Source organism: Temnothorax americanus, unplaced genomic scaffold, assembly GCF_048541705.1.
Source record: "Temnothorax americanus isolate GAGA-0224 unplaced genomic scaffold, ASM4854170v1 Scaffold15, whole genome shotgun sequence".
In the NCBI taxonomy this organism is placed as follows: Eukaryota; Metazoa; Arthropoda; class Insecta; order Hymenoptera; family Formicidae; genus Temnothorax; species Temnothorax americanus.
The window spans coordinates 428,364-444,546 of record NW_027509286.1 but is presented as its reverse complement, the minus strand read 5'-3'; the positions used below and the strand labels follow the sequence as shown (position 1 = coordinate 444,546).

At 40.1% G+C, this 16,183-nt stretch overlaps 1 protein-coding gene and 1 long non-coding RNA gene across 4 annotated transcripts in view; one reads left to right on the top strand and one right to left on the bottom strand.

The window, feature by feature from the left end:
- Nucleotides 1-1,272, top strand: part of LOC143895264 (uncharacterized) — a 34,540-nt gene extending 33,268 nt beyond the window's left edge. For both annotated transcript variants that reach the window (XR_013256263.1, XR_013256262.1), the window contains one exon: nucleotides 1,025-1,272. This is a non-coding gene — a long non-coding RNA (uncharacterized LOC143895264). The remainder of the gene's footprint in view (nucleotides 1-1,024) is intronic.
- A 792-nt stretch (nucleotides 1,273-2,064) lies between these two features.
- The window catches only part of LOC143895255 (uncharacterized), a 43,594-nt gene continuing 29,475 nt past the window's right edge, over nucleotides 2,065-16,183 (bottom strand). For both annotated transcript variants that reach the window (XM_077402272.1, XM_077402273.1), the window contains exons 18-21: nucleotides 15,505-15,668; nucleotides 13,629-13,836; nucleotides 9,266-9,633; nucleotides 2,065-7,766 (exon numbers count right to left, since the gene is read on the bottom strand). In XM_077402272.1, coding sequence (XP_077258398.1) covers nucleotides 7,487-7,766; nucleotides 9,266-9,633; nucleotides 13,629-13,836; nucleotides 15,505-15,668 — 1,020 coding nt within the window. In that variant the 3' untranslated portion in view covers nucleotides 2,065-7,486. The remainder of the gene's footprint in view (nucleotides 7,767-9,265; nucleotides 9,634-13,628; nucleotides 13,837-15,504; nucleotides 15,669-16,183) is intronic.

Here is a 16,183-nt window from a genome sequence, read left to right as displayed (position 1 = left end):
GTGTGGTCCCTGTCTATCCCTCCGCGAGTCTATCGAACTCGCTCATCCGCGTTGGTATCACCGAGGATACTTTACTGCCGCATAATGCAATATCTCGATTTTGGTCTACATTCATTTTAATCTAATCTTTACAATTCAGATACCTATCGGGTTCAGATATCAATCGGGCAGGGAATGATTAGATGACGACAAACGAGTCTGTCTAGGAATAATTATGTGCGTCCGCGTTACTTGTTCAGACTCTGCTCGAGATGTTTGACGAAGAAAGCCGAGCGCTAGACTATAGGCGTTTGCAGGAAGAAAAACGCGCGTATCGCGGAAATTAATATGCAACTCTCTCCCACACGACCTCACGGGTAGGAGAGAAACGCCCCCGTTGACCACGCGCGGGGCGGACAAGCGCGTCGCGGATCGACGAAACCGTGGAGACGCACAAGCTCGTTTTGGCGTAACACTTGTTGAGCCACTTCGCCCTCGCGGCCTTCGACTAAACGCGTCTCTTAGCGGACGTTTCATAAGCAACGGATTTCCAGAGTGTGCGAGCTTTACTATTCATTCGTCGCGGGGATTTCCACCCGGCAAACCCAACTTACCTTGTCTTTTCGCAATATTAGTCATTCCGTAGCACCCTACGTGTCGCTGAATATCAATTTTGTCGAAAAATGAAGAACGCTGAACGCATTAGTATCACGAACGGCGCTAAATGATTATTCAACTCGAGATACATTTTCTTCGTTTAACCGCGTGACGAAGCATCGGGGAGAAAGGTTTTAATATATTCCTTGTCGCGTTTAATTATCGGCTCCTCGACAAATTATCGCGCGACAACTGTGTTACTTCTTTTACAATGCTTAGACAGCTTCGGAATTATTACTTCTAATCAGGAATTCGCCGCGCGAATGGCAAATAAAAGCGGCGCTGTAACGTACACATTAAATCAGCCGGAGTTACGTCAGCCCCTCGAGTTGTAACCGGTCTACTACCATAAAAAATTTAATCAAAATGCCCTCTTGGTAATTTACAGCTCGCCCAGCGCTCAACCCTTGCCGGGCAAGGTGACTCTCTTCGGCCAGTGGGTGGAGAGGCGACCTCGCTTGCTTAAGTAAGCCGAGTTGAAGTAGGGGGTTGCAAGACGATAGAGAGGAAACAACCGAAAGTAAGAAGGGACGGACAAACCCCGTAGGAGTCATAGAGCGGCAGTAAGATGCGGCCCATTTGCTCGTTCGAGGCTCTTTTCCGTCAAAAATAATTCAGTTCTCGCTCGTTTGTCGTTTGCCGCCTTAGTCCGTCGCTTAGGGCTCACAATGGAAATTTCAAGTTTGTCTGTCAGACAAGTTTCATACCGATGCTGCGAATTGTAATACGAAACGTAACAGTAGGAAAGAGCGAATAAAATATTCGTTTTAATTTTGCCTGTTTTATTTAATGAATTATTGAGTCGTTATTCAAGAATGACATTTGCTTCGCGATTACGTTTCAATTAAATTTATTTTCTATCTTCGTAATATTATTTTAAGCCGTGTGACAATCGAGTTCGCTATATTCGCGTACGCGACATTCGTTCGTAGAGAGAGAAAGAGAGAAAGAGAGAGAGAGAGAGAGAAACGATAATAATTTACTTCGACTTATTGTGGTTGGGAGAGGAAAGGGAGAGGAAGGCAGCGTCGTGCCATTAAGTAGATTCTCTTAAGCAGAAAAATTGTTCCGCGCTGGCCTACCACACGTGGGGTACAGGTGTGAGTCGTAATAACATAGTGGGTGTGCCCTTTAACCCCTAATATCCCTACCTTCGCGCTGACTTCACTAAGGCCGCCGCAAACGGACGTAGGAACACGGCAATCATCGTACCTCTGTATCAATTGCAGGCGCATTATTATTGCGGATATACTTGGCGGTGCGCCGTATCATTGAACTTTCGGCAATATGCCGCGCTATCGCGAACGTTGTCATTGGCGACATACGTTACAGTCGAATGCGCTTTTCTTTTCTTATCGTACAAAGGAATTCATTTTCAGGAATTTTCACACAGGGATTAAAGGCGTGTGGAGTATAAAAAAAGAAACGTTTCTCTGAACAAAAATGCAGAATTTATTTGAAATGTCTAAAATGTATTATTAGTATAATACTTCAGCGTAGTATAATACTTCAAGTCGTGAAAAAAAAGTATCGTTAATAATCGTTCGGACGTTATCTCACAACCGTCCAGCGATTCGTTTTGATACAGTAAGTGTAATGAAAATCTGAAAGTCGGTGCGCCGCGAGGTAATCACACGGTGAGTTGAGCAAACCAATTTGGCGATTGTATCGTGATGTATAAACGTAGTAACGTCTATACACGAAGTGAACACGATTTGAATCTCCGTGTAAAGTAACGCTATTTACGCGCTTCACTTTTACGTGAGCAATATTCAAAAGAATGCTGAAAGTGAAAATTTTCCATTTGTGAAGTTGAGAAGAAAAAAAAGTACTGCAGTTTGCTGAAAACCGCGACAGTCTTGTTGTCACTGACAATAAAATTTTATCGACCTTCGAAAGAAGAATTTAATAAACATTATGAGATAGCTCACGAAACGTGATTAAAATATAATTATTAGCGTATAATAAATTGCGTTCACCGCTTCCATTTGAGCGTCAAACACGATACAGACGAGTAATACAAATGAATACTAAATGCTTTTAACCTTTACGTATAATATACCCTGTTCTCTCAGTTAGCTGATATTCTCTACTGAATAGGTGGTCTCACTCGTGTCTCAAGTAGAAGCGTTGCTACACATCTACACTGCTAGGAATATTATCGCTAACGTAACTTTAGCGGCTTTCAAAACCATCGTTTCTTACAGATGCAATTCCTAATATGTAACGATCAACTTTGCCATCCTTTTTCGTTATTTTAATCTTTTTTTTTTAAATTTATTTAGTTATTTAAATTTGATTTGATTGAAATAAATGGTTAAAAAATGCATTGGTATTGCAAAGAACTAAACGATGGTCTTCGAAGATACCGAATATCGTAATACTTTGTTCGCACTTATCGAACTGAACATTTTTTTTGTAATTCTTTTTTTTTTATAGAGCATCGTAACACCATACGACTCCTTTTGATAATAATGAAAAAGATACATGCATATATATTTAATAATCTACACCATATAGATGAATATATTCAGTAAAATGATAAGCGTGACACGATCGTTACAATATTACCAAGTATTCCTTCAACCGCGTGCATGAGATAACATAGAATAGATATTATAAGTAGCGTTTTGATTTTTCAGGTACTTTATACATATTATTATTATTTCGTATAAGGCAGATTGAAAATCGAGTCGCGCTTTCGCGATACGAAAGTAAGGTATACTTGAAGTGCGTTACTTAAAATAGTTATTGTTGCAATGAAAGGCGTTGCCTTTCAATTAACGAAATTTTCTTACGCTTTCTTATCCCAAGGAATATTTCCTGATGATATTATTCAACTCCTTCACGTTCAAACGATACGAGACAAAAGATTTCAATAGCATTTTAAGTAACACGTTGTAAAAAGTTCTGTGTGCTAGTCCGTTATTTCATAACACTACAGTCATATGAATATAATATGCGTAAGTCTCCACATTAGATCGCCATTATCGCCTAAAGTAAGCGCAAAGACACGCTTGATTAATGATGATTATTGAGTTTCATTATCGTTCTCGTTAAGTCAGAGATCTTCATTTCATCAAACAATTCCATTGTGATATATAGCGATTGTCATATTGATATATTTTATCGAAAAGTATTCGATGCCATGGACGTTTGTCCGTCTAATAATGGGCAATTAAATAATTGCCATTCTCTTGTACGATAAATCGTAAGTACGTATGTACTTCATTATTGGATAATCATCCAATAAATTCTCACTCAATACTCGTTCTCTAGTTGATGTTAAAATAATATATAACGAGCAAAAATTTTTTAATGTAAATTACGCCTAAATAAAAGATATTCAAATGACTTTACGTTAATTAAAAAAAAATCAGTCACTCTTGCCGCTAAATTTGATCAAAACTTCAATTAAAATTCAATCAAAATTCGCAGAGGAAAAATAGCGAAAGATATGTTCCCGTTCATGTTAGGCTGTAGGAATCATTTCTCCGATCGCTATCTCAGTATCTAATTACACTCTTATAATTGATTGATGACAAAATAAGAGCTTTTTTTGCTTAACACAGCTTTATTACGACGTAATGAAAGACTGTATTAAACTGATAACATCAACGTCCGTTATAGCGAAGACAATAGTCAAGCTCGTGGAAAGACTGAAATTGTTCTCCACTTTCAATTAAAACTACATTTCTTGCAACTTTTTTATGTGCGTCGATCGCGATAAAAAAAAATCGCGAACATTCAGCTCGACGCATTCGTCGCATATAACTTCTCTCACATTTGTGATCTTTTCAACATTCGTTATTCGAGATAGTCGCCGTCGTTTGTGATTCGTTGATGCGACACAAGACGGCAAAAGTACCGTCTTTAATTATCTTGTCAACTCTTTTTTTTCTCTTTCTCTTTAATACTTTTAAGAAAGCATAGTATACTTTACAATAAAGTATATAAGGCTTCCCGTTATCCATTATTTTCATCGATGCAGCTAGTGCATCGAATTTGAAAATTATACTCGGCTCACGCGAGTTTCTCATCGAGAGATATCGATACTGAATAGAACTATATCTCTATTTAGCGCAGCTCATCTCCCTATCGAGTCTAAGCATCACTGTAAATACTTTGATTTTTCAATCGTATAACAAAACTCTGTCTAATAAACATTCGCTATTCGTAGCACATGGTACTTACGTAAAAAAAAAAAAAAATGTACTGTCGGCGACCATACTACCATTCATGCAGGTCGACGTGCTAGATCTTTCGCAATATAAAGTAAAAATTCACAAAATCAACAGTGTAAAGTGACGGTAATTTAATATAGTTAGCAATCCCTAAAAAAAGACACGTTTCTGTAATATTGCTATATTTCCCCGTGATATTTCTCGGGCATGGTATTTTACCGTGGTATTATTCACAAAGTTCCATGTGTCAAAACGATATCAAACCACCGTTACTTTACACAGTTGTAATTATTCTATCTACACACAGATTGTGTTTCGCTATCTCTATGTAGTCCGCAAAATGCCAGATGGACTTACCGACAATATCGCCTCTCTTATGAGAAGCTTAAGATCTGCATAAGCATGAATCGGAGTCGTTACGCTCAAGCGCTTACACAGTAAGCATCGTTAGCAAGTTGTAAGCTCTCAATGATTGACCATAAGGCATTTCTCGCATTACCACTCATTTTATATCATACATTTTCTCAAAAAGACTTTACAAAATAGATTTCGACAAAAATTACGGCATCCACATATCACTCTTATCAAAAGCTCGGTATTTTTTTTAAAAAGTTTCTTAAAAATTATTTTTCTCTTTGGAAAAATAATTTTCGCCTCTTAGCACAAACTTTGCTTACCATTTCTCTTTAAGTCTATTTATATTAGCCATTGTTTCACTTTCAAATACGAGTGTCTTCAAATATCAAAGACAAATCCCGAAGAAAATCGATAAATACAATATTTACAATGAGAAATTCTGACTAATTATGTTAATGAGTCGTTAGTAGTCTCAAACGACACGTATGTATTTTTCTCTCGTTAAAGGATCATATGCGAGAAAGATCAAAGAACTGTCAAAATACATTACAATCTAAAACTTTCAACCATATTAAAAGAAAACATATGTATATAAATACAGCTTCCAATCACATATGACACTAGATAAGTATCGTTAATAGCATCCACATTGTTATGGATATCAAACGTTCTTGATATGACACAAGATGAGAAAATTGGAGGTGCAGAATATTTCGGGAATGACATATAACTGCATGCAATTAGGTGGTAAAGTGTATACATATCCGCATGCATCCAAATTATTAATGTGCAACGTCATATTTATTTATTATTCACAGTGCATGAACAGCCGATAAATCCCATTTCTGTATTTAAAATCGATCACTTTCATATAAGGCCAGTGTATAAATCGTCGTGCACGTGTAGAAAAATTTGCTCGCATAAGCCGTTTTCCAAAAATTCATAATACTTAACCCTAGCTCGTCACACTCCAGTCCAGTAGACCGCTGAATGTGTTTTTCGGTTTTCAGTTTCTACATAATAACATAATTTTCTAGTTTCCTTTTAATAAGTTCAGTTTAAATTTAAATCATTTTCTTGACCTGATATTATCATAAATATCTCGTTCAGAGTCTATATTACCAATTTCTATAGTATAAGCTTAAAAATATTAATTAGAATGAAAATGACAATGTGACAAAGTCGAACGGTCTCACGGACCAGAGTGTGGCGAATTAAGGACTCGAAAATAAGTGTGGCTGGCTAGGGTTAATATCTTTGAAGCGTAAATATCCGATGTAGCTTGTGTGTGTATGTTTCATACATTTGCGGAGATAAAAGGAAAAAGATATCGAAAAAAATATTCGTTGTTACGGAAACAAAAATGGCGATATTAGAAGCAGCGTTGCGGGAAAATACTTGGAACAAACAGGAAGCTTAGCAATATGGAATCCGAGTACCGTTCCTCGGTAAAATTCGATGTAAATGGACTCCCGTCCGTCAAAAAATTGTAAAGTCCACTTTAGGTTTCCGATTTTACATCCATCGGGAGGAAAACTAAGCATTGTCCTCCAAGAAAAATAGTATATGTAATGAGTAAAATATATAATATATGATCTCTGTATATATATATATATGTATATATATATCTATAAATAAATATTTATACACTTCAACAATAACATAGGCTGCTGGCGCGCGCAATTTAGAACGATGAGAAAATAACTGTATATCAATATAATGCAATATTACGTCTCGTTGCATCTCGTTCTTGCACGAATACTAAAATAGAAGAGCAGGATATTTTTAACTGCGACGTTCGAGATTCGTTGCCAGACTTGTCTCTGTACTATAAATTTAATCGATTACTCAACCGCGAATCTATCAAAAATATAAATATAGTAGACACGCATTGATTCAGAATATGGAAATATTCAATTTCTATATATATAAAACTCATCATTTTTCTATTACGTCATGATAACTTGTGGCTAAAAGTTACAGACTATCGATCGAATTTCGCACACGATGAAGGAACAAAAATAAAGATATACGCAGGCAGTGAAAGAATCAGTCGCTCAAGCGCCGGCAAATCATCTCCCCGAACGCATTGCCGAATTCAACGGGCAATTTAAAATTAACGGTCTAATAATATACCGCGCGCTCGCTAAAAATTCGCGGTTAGCCTTACGTCGCGGGCTCGATCGTTATATCACGATTCCCGACGCGCGTATCGGAACGGATATACACATCTTATCCATTTTTTCGCCAAGAATCAGTCGATCGTTGGCGTCGATATTTTTCGTATATACCTGCCGTATTATCCGCGCTCACACCGGCGGTGGCCCCCTAGGGTAACGTACCAGCAGCGTGAACCGACTTTGCGTGTTCGCAGTCTCGCAACACTGAGGCGTGAAAAAATAAACGGCGACGAAAACGGCGGTCATTGCGAAACAGAAGGACAATGCCACCTTGGCGATTCGCCGGATTCCCGCCCAGGATATCGGCTTGTCGTCGGGGTTGTCGCCCTTGGCGTTGCTTCTCGTCATCGGCACCAATTCCGCGTCGCTTTTCGATGTATCTACGCCGCAGATAGCTTTCTTGCGCTTGCTAAAAAAATAGGAGAAGAAAAAAAAATATTTCGATGGCCGAAACGAGCGCTGTTTAATACTGCCGGACATCGTGCGCATTGATGGCACGCTTATGTTTCCGTTATTTTATTCACATCGCATAGAGTAAATTTTGTTTCGTTGAATAATGTGTTAACTTGCGAGTCAGGCATAGCTACATAACTTGACCGTTTGGAGGAGAAACTTGTAGGAGCTCGCGACTGGGAAAATTAATTTATGCCGTCCCACGGGTTACGATAATACGAGCGAACCGGTAATAGCAAAGTTCGTCGGAAAATCAATTTGGAGATGCATACACGTAACTTGGAAGTTGCGAGATTGGACTTGCAATTACAGCTAGTGTTGCCCTATTCCTCCGTTAGTATTATACGTAAGTGCACGGTTATTTGATTTTTCCGCAAATATTCATTTAACTCCCGCCTTAATCCGCGAACGGTAAGGAAAGAAGCTCAAAATGTACCGTTGTCGTTAAAACCTAGCTGTTTGTAGACGTGGAGGAAGATGAAAAGGAAAAGAGAGAAAAAAAACGTGTGAAACGTGGCGAAACGGAAGACCGTCAATCGAAGAAAATGGCACTGGGTTTTTATATCTCCTTTTATGACTCGGAGTGCGGGCAGATGTTTCACGCCCGCGAAAACTAAACCTATTATCCGCCACCACCGAGCGATGATTGAACGTGCCTATATAAAAACATCCTTAAAACAAAGTTAAATGAGATACACCGCGGTGATAATTGGAATCTGTAATCATGCGTTGAACAATATCGTAAGACAGAGTACTTGACAAATGAGAAGAGAGGAAAAAAACCGACGCTTTATCAAAAGCTATACCGACGTGGCAACACATTATTTCATTCATTTTCGAATCACTCGGGTAAAGATTAATTAATAAGAAGACGTCATGCTGAACGTTTAGCAATAATACAATGCACTTTTCTGGCATAACATTTCGAAACACTGCAGGTGATCCGAAATTACGAAAAAAAAATCGCGCGGGTTACAGGTATTTTTTTTAAAGATGTGCACTACCGTTAAGAGACCGTGGTGCAGTCACCATGCTGGTTCTCGGCAAAAGTTCTTATATTCAAATGAGCTGCCTAATGCCCAGCGCTATGGACCAACGACCTCGCGCGTCCCCACATCTAAATAGTCGCCTTCATTCTTTACTTCCCATTTCGACGTTATGCAAATGGAATGTGAGCGTAGGCGGCGGTTCTTAAATTCTGAGCGAGGTCTCATTCTCAAATGCTTGAGCTAAAGTCGGCGGCGAGCGTTCGCCTATTTATGCGGTTCGATTGTCACCTCGTTTGAATGACGTCGTCGCGCGAAATAACGTGATATTGGATTATTCGATTTCAGGAATAATTTGTGTTTTCGCGCAAAATTCTCCGTGAATAAGATCGAATGAAAAAAGCTTTAATGCGTAGAGATTTGGAACCGTAATAAGAACCGGGAAGGGTCATAGGTCGTAAGTACTTACTCTGCGGGATAGTGAACCTGGCTGGCTGTTCGTTTGGCAGCACGTACGTCCGCCACCATGGTACGCACGACGATCTCCTCGCACTGCTTTCGCAAATCGCGCAGCTCGGTCTCGGTGTGTTCGATTTTCTTCCAGAGGTCGGTCAGTGCCTCGCTGTCCGGTGCCAGCTGGGTCTCCAAGCTACGCGTAAGTCGCCGAAGCGCGGCCAATCTATGCTCGCGCTCGCTCAGCTCCTGATCGCTCCCGCTGTCGGAGATTCCACTGTCGGAGAGCGAACCACCCTCCTGCGTGTGATTGCTCGCGGAGTTACCGGCGAACTTTCCGCAGTGCACCTCTTCCGTCGTCGCATCGTTCAACACCGTATCGTTCTGAAGCACAGAGATCATCGGAATCGCGCATGATTAGCGATCGTTGTGCGTAATAGATGCAATAAGTAAGAATACAAGGAGCACTGTATACTTAGATAAATTAATTGCGGTTAAAGCGCGGTTTCCAAGTCATTGCAATATTTAAGTTATTGATCACGGCGCAGCTGGTTAAAGAAAGAATCTCAGGTGGACTACAATGAAACGACCGATGCGACGTGCGACGGATCGCGAGATTCTGATAAGTGGCGGAGTATACCCGGGAGAACACGATATCGAATATTGTATAATCCACTCTTGCGCGTCACCGGAGGGCATCGGAAAGCGTATAAGACGATTATATAAAGTATATGGGGAATGGGGAAAAGACGAGAGGGTGTAAGGTGGAAAAGCGAGAATAAGGTAAGGGATATGTTCGACGCTAAATTGATCGCCGCGCGATACGTCAACGAACGTTTCGTAAGATTCGCGCGTAGCTTTCCGAGATAACTGTCGCGAGCGGATAGAGATCTTTTTCGATTTCTTTTTTTTTTCGGGCACGAGCCACGTGGACAAATGCGCCAAGAGTAAATCAATATACCTTCACGAGAGAAAAAGAGAGACATATACGCGCTTCGGATCAGATACGTTGTGCGCTATGGATGCGCGACAGCATGGCGCGAATACTGGCGAAAATGCCAGTGGTAGTGGTCGAGTAGTAGACAGACAGCCGAGAGAGGAAGGGTGGCTGCGTGGAAGAAAGGGTAGGTTTAGGCTGTTTGCAACGGCGGAGACGGAGGGAACGAGCCTCCGGTAATGAAAAGCGCGATCCGCATACCAAGTAGCAACCTTCAACCTAGCCTATATATAAGTCGGTATGCTCTCTCTCTCTCTCTCTCTTTCTGTTTCTCGTATAACGGATAGTAGGTACGAAGTGAGTCGCAGACGGAATCCACGTTGGTCCGAAAGACCAATCGCGCGAGAGAAAACTGCGAGGAACTTCTTATTTCCGGTTACATTCGCGAAACATATATATATATATATATATATATATATATATATATAGTATATATGTATATGTATATATGTATAGCGCAAGAAGACGTAAAATATCTCGTATCGGGCGTACCTGCAAGAAAGGCGAGATAAAAAGAGTCTATATTACTCGTTTATCTGCGTAACGCAAAATCCGACCCGACTCTCGGAAGGGGGCAAAAAGCAAGAAACGCGATATTTTCGCGAGGTTTTTCCGCGCATCTACATTCGACGAATAATTTGCAAGAAAATCTTACTCGCGCTTCTTAAAACGGTGTTTATTACATATTCGCAGGCTCGAAGGCGCGATTGATAAACTGGTTTATCGTAACAAAACGGAATTTTCGTGGCGACAACACGGGCTACAAGCCACGGACCAGGCAAGGCTTGTTCTACCCGCGGTTGATATTAAATTTGTATTTTTACGCTGATTCCACGGGCCATTTCCGTACGTGACGCGAAAGGGAATCGTTCGGGCGATTAACGATCGGAGTTCCCTGGGGAGCCGCTGGCTCCGAGATGGCCAACACCCTCGATAGCAACTCGGACTCGCTGTATTCCCGCGCCAGAAACTTATCTCCTTCTGCTCTCGCTACCCAGCGCCGGCCTCGTACATACATCGGTTAATATTTTATTTACTACCTATCAAAACTTATGGATTCTTTTTGCGAACAGCGGCCGTCCGTCAGCTCGGACTCGCCGGTTGATTTCGACGATTTGTTACAACGCGAAAAATCTTGTAGTTTGTGTAAATAAAAAACCGCACGCGTATCTGTGTGTGTAGCATACGAAAATATTACGTATATAAAAATTTGTATATACAATTATAACACACTCTTGTAATTTTCTTATTCATCGTCGCTCCCGTCTGGCAGATAAAAATGCGAGGAAATAAAAAATCGCAATGTTACAAGGAAGAAAAGACTGTAATGTCGAGTGCTTTATTGTAGCCTTTCCTCTTCTTCGGCTCTCCGAAATAGAGGTGCCTGGAGAAGGAAAGAGACGGGGGGAGGGGGTTCGTGAGGACTGTCGCGAGGGGAAAATGAAAACGGAGAAAGAGAGAGGGAGAGAGAGAGAGAAAGAGAAAAAGAGAAAAGGAGAATCGTAATGTCAAGTGCATGAAATTATTCCCTCGAGTGCTGTAGATCGGCAAGACTAAGAACTTTTCGGATTATACCGCCTTGACGGGAGTTTGAATACGTTAAAATATAGACGCGATACACATGGAAAGAAGAAGAAACGAGACGAAAGGAAAGGCTCCTATTATTGGAGTGAGAGTATTGTGTCGCGAGTCGTACGTCTTCTTGACAGGCGAAATGAGCACAGGGACAATTGGAAATTGTTACGGAGCACCTATATACGCCGATACGCGACATCGAGAGCAGTCGGGGACGAGCTCTCAAAAATACTTAGAATACTTTTGACATACAAATATGACAATACATGTTAGATCGTATACACTGTTAAATTCGTAGTGCCAAATTATACTCAATTTGAGTAATTTTTAACCATTCCTAAATAGGTCGCCTCTGCTCCTACTCAATATGTCGTTAATTTAACTAAACCAATCGAGTTAAAATAATACTGTTTTGTGTTAAAATAATAAAGTTTGACACGCAAATGGTAGTTAAAAATAACAAAATATTATTTAACTTAAGATATTGGTTTAAATTTAATCCTTTAATATTTAACAGTGTAAAAATGATTATATTTTGCTATAGAAAAATTAAATGATAACAGCATCACTTTAACCATCCCGTCTGATAACTCTGATTCTCGTAATATTAACGTTATTCCGCACATAATTATAAACGTTTGAATGATTTCTTGTGAATTACACGAGCAGGCTAGCTTCCGATAGGTACACGAATTTCCGTAGACCCCGAGCAGTATGTCTTCCCGACAGGCTAAACGAGCGAATAGATCGAAAATCTTGGTCGCGGACCTGCCACTCGCTGCACCTTCAACTACTTTTCTTACGTCCATAAAGCAAAGAAACCCGACGTAGAACGGGCTTGCCAAGAGATTTACTTTATATGCAAATTAGAGACGGATATGGTGGAAATAGGGGGATGTGATGGCGTTTAACGGAGACGCGATATCGACAAGTATCATCTGTCAAACGTACCCTCCGACCTGTACTCCCCCCTTCCTCTCTCTTACGAGTAACCTTCGCGCGTTCAGGCTAGTCGAAGATTTATCTCCTGACGTGCGCCATATGTGGCGTATACGTATATACAACTCTCGTCTACGTAACTTTCAATTATTTTTACTTCTCCCAAAAGTTTTAACCTTAAGCTCTCTGCATAAATATAATCAACCGTCTCCCAAAACACGATAATAAATTTAAAAAAAATTACATTATTTCTAAAATATTAGAAAAAATGGTATATCGAAGATCTGATTTCATTGCTTGTTATGCTAATCGAAAGAAGGAAAAGTCGATGCGATATCTCTGGCCAAATCTGTGTAGCCCGCAATCTCAAGGAGCACGATTTGCAAGTCGATTTAGCGTGACATATATATCGGAAATACAGGATATACAATCCGCATTATAATCTCGCTTTCCTTTAGGTAAGTTACATCCCCGAGATCCGCGATTCTGCCAATCTATGTGGGGGAATGGTTTTATGCACACAAGCGATGCCTCTGGGAATCGTTACCCCATCCACCGGCGTTGAATAATTGCTAACAGCCATCTAACCGATTGAAAATCAAGGATGCGACGGGGATATCTGACATTAGGGAATTTGGGGAAGATTTTCATAGTTCGCTAACTATAATCGTGAGTTAAAAAAATGTCGCGTAAGATATTTAGCGAAGTAAAAAGGACTGATCAATTTAAGAAGAGATAAGGTGTAAATGAAATTCCTGCAATTTCAAATGGTTATTGGATTATTTCTCTACAGATTACTTTGCGCAAATTTTACTATTATTACCGTTCGTTCGGAAAGAATATTGGATTTAATTGAAGGGAACAGTACCTGACAATTGATGTCTTGTCTCTCGGACAAAAGTCGCGCGACGTGATTAACGCAAGAGATGATCTCCGAAGTCGGTTTCGTACCCTCTTTCAGGTCCCTATCCGCATCCGCCAGTGTATCCTTGTCCCTTTGCAAGGCGGACTGCAGTTCGGCCAAGCGCATACCGAACTGCTGCATAATTTGTAAAACGCACAGCTGCTGAGTACCTCTGAAAAGAAAAGTGCAAACGTACGTTTATAACACGAATCGCACATTTTAGTAATATATTTTATTATACTTAATATTATATCAAAAAAGTAATCTTTTAAAATAGTTACGCAATGGTAATAATAATTTTCAAAACGGAACTCTTCGTCACTTTATTGGTACATGAAAATAGCGATAACATGAGCCAATAGTATAAACTATACAACACTTTACATTGAAATATATTAACGCGGAAATCTTTTCCTCTTCATTTTCGTTTATTTCGTATGAATTATTCATTACTTCTCGAAAGGGTGAATATAAAGAAAGCGCGAAGCAAATTTGGGCAGAAAAATCATGCGAGTCAATACAATAAAAAACCGAAAGAGGGTAAAGCCGTTGTGCAAACATTAAGACGTCGAATTATTAGTAGACCCTCCCTCCGGCACTATCGGCAAATAAAAACACTTTATTCCAGGTCAATCTGTGAACGTCCCTAGCGAACATACGAATGAATCGAGGAAGGTTGGTCTCGTGTCCCTTTTTCGCATTGGCGTATCCATCCGAAGAGTCGATATATTTATAAGACTTGCATGTTTTACAACATTGATAGACAGTTTGCAACATCTTTTTCGAATGAATCGCCGATTAGTTGCGCGAATAATTCGAAGGGTTCAATAACCGTTCTTTGTGGAAATCATCTCTCAAGAATAGAAGTGTCTCTTCGTACCAAACGAAGGGATAGGATTGACCTCTGTAAACCCCAATGGGTCAGTGGTAAACCCCTTTTTGAATGGTCTAAACCCCTATCAAAGGGGGGGATCGAGTGCTCGTATGGAAATTAAAAGAGGGTTGTAATGATCGCGCTAACTATTCGTCGTTGTTCGTCCGAAAAAATATATATTGTGGTAAAAATTATAGTGTATTATGTAACTTTTTAAAATAATAAATTTATGTAACAACGTTTAACTAAATAATCATAAAAATTTGTATAACGATAAAAAATTTGTTATAAGTTATTTAACTTTGATATTAAATTAATTTTAATGTGTATAGAGACCGCTAATTTGCAAAATAAAATCGACTCTATTCTATTCTACAAATTAACAATATCTTTTTGGATTTGCAAAAATCGACAAAATATCGATAAAAGTCGTGAGAGAAAAATGCAAGAGGATATTGCATCGCGCTGTCCCTTCCGAATCTCGATCGCTTTTCTGTTAAAGCTGTCACTCGGAAAAGGTCCGTGATTAAACGCGATCTCCGTTAAAGCTAGTAATCCCACGACACGGGTCAAAATCCCAACGAGGAGAGCCCTTACTGGCGGTACCTATGCCGCTCTCGGTTTCCGCTGTTTGCTTTGGTGGCTTCATTACCTCTCAAAATATTTGCCTAACGTCACACGTCGGCCGGCAAACGGCCAGTCGATGTGATCCAGTACCATACTATTCTATACGGGATACACCGCACCGTTGAACTCCGCAAGTAAGGACATCTCCAAATTAATCAAGAAAACTATCAAATCGTTTCCTAGGTTCGTTACTATAGCGCGATTTTCCCAAAATCTGTAGTGGGCCTTTAATAAGCTTGAGTGACAATAAATTTTAGTTTACGGTTTCAAATATTTTACACAGTATATTACAGCCCGTTTGATCTTTTCGAGAATTATTTTGAAAAGGCAATCACTCACTTTTGATTCGTCTCTCCCCATATCGTATAGAGCTCGGGCATGCCATCCTTGAGGGCTGTGCAAATTAACGGCGCGGAGGCACCGAGATTGGTGGTCAGCTTATGCGCGAAAACGTTCAAGTCGCGCATCGCTGTCTTGCGGTCCTTTAGAACAGCCAGGTCGGCCTGCGAACATAAAATATACATTTTTAGTAGCTGGCTCGCCTCGCCTAACTCAAACGAATTACCCCGCGGTGCAGGGGTAAACGCGCAGGGGTCGCCCGAGGGTGAAGGTGATGTATAAAGTGCCCACAGACTAAGAATCCGGCCAAGAAGGGATACACGTGGGATCTAAGTGAGTTTTATCGCGTATCCACCGAAAACGTCGGACAATTTTCTTTCCGGCGTGTGTCGATCGATGCAGCATCGCATTCCGCGATGGTCTTTTACTTCCGTATCCATCGAACTAATCGTCGTAAATCAAATAAATATTTCGACGAACACGTACCGATGGAGAATATATTTTCAGGGAGATCTTGAAAAGTCTATCTACGATTGATCGTCGGCCGCTATATCTCTGTTCGAAATGCAAAACATTGAAAATATAAAAATAAAACCATTTCGTGTTTTGCGCTCGATCAATATAAGATCGGCCTCGACGCAGCGCGAACATCGGTAGTTTCTTTGAAGAGAAGGAAATT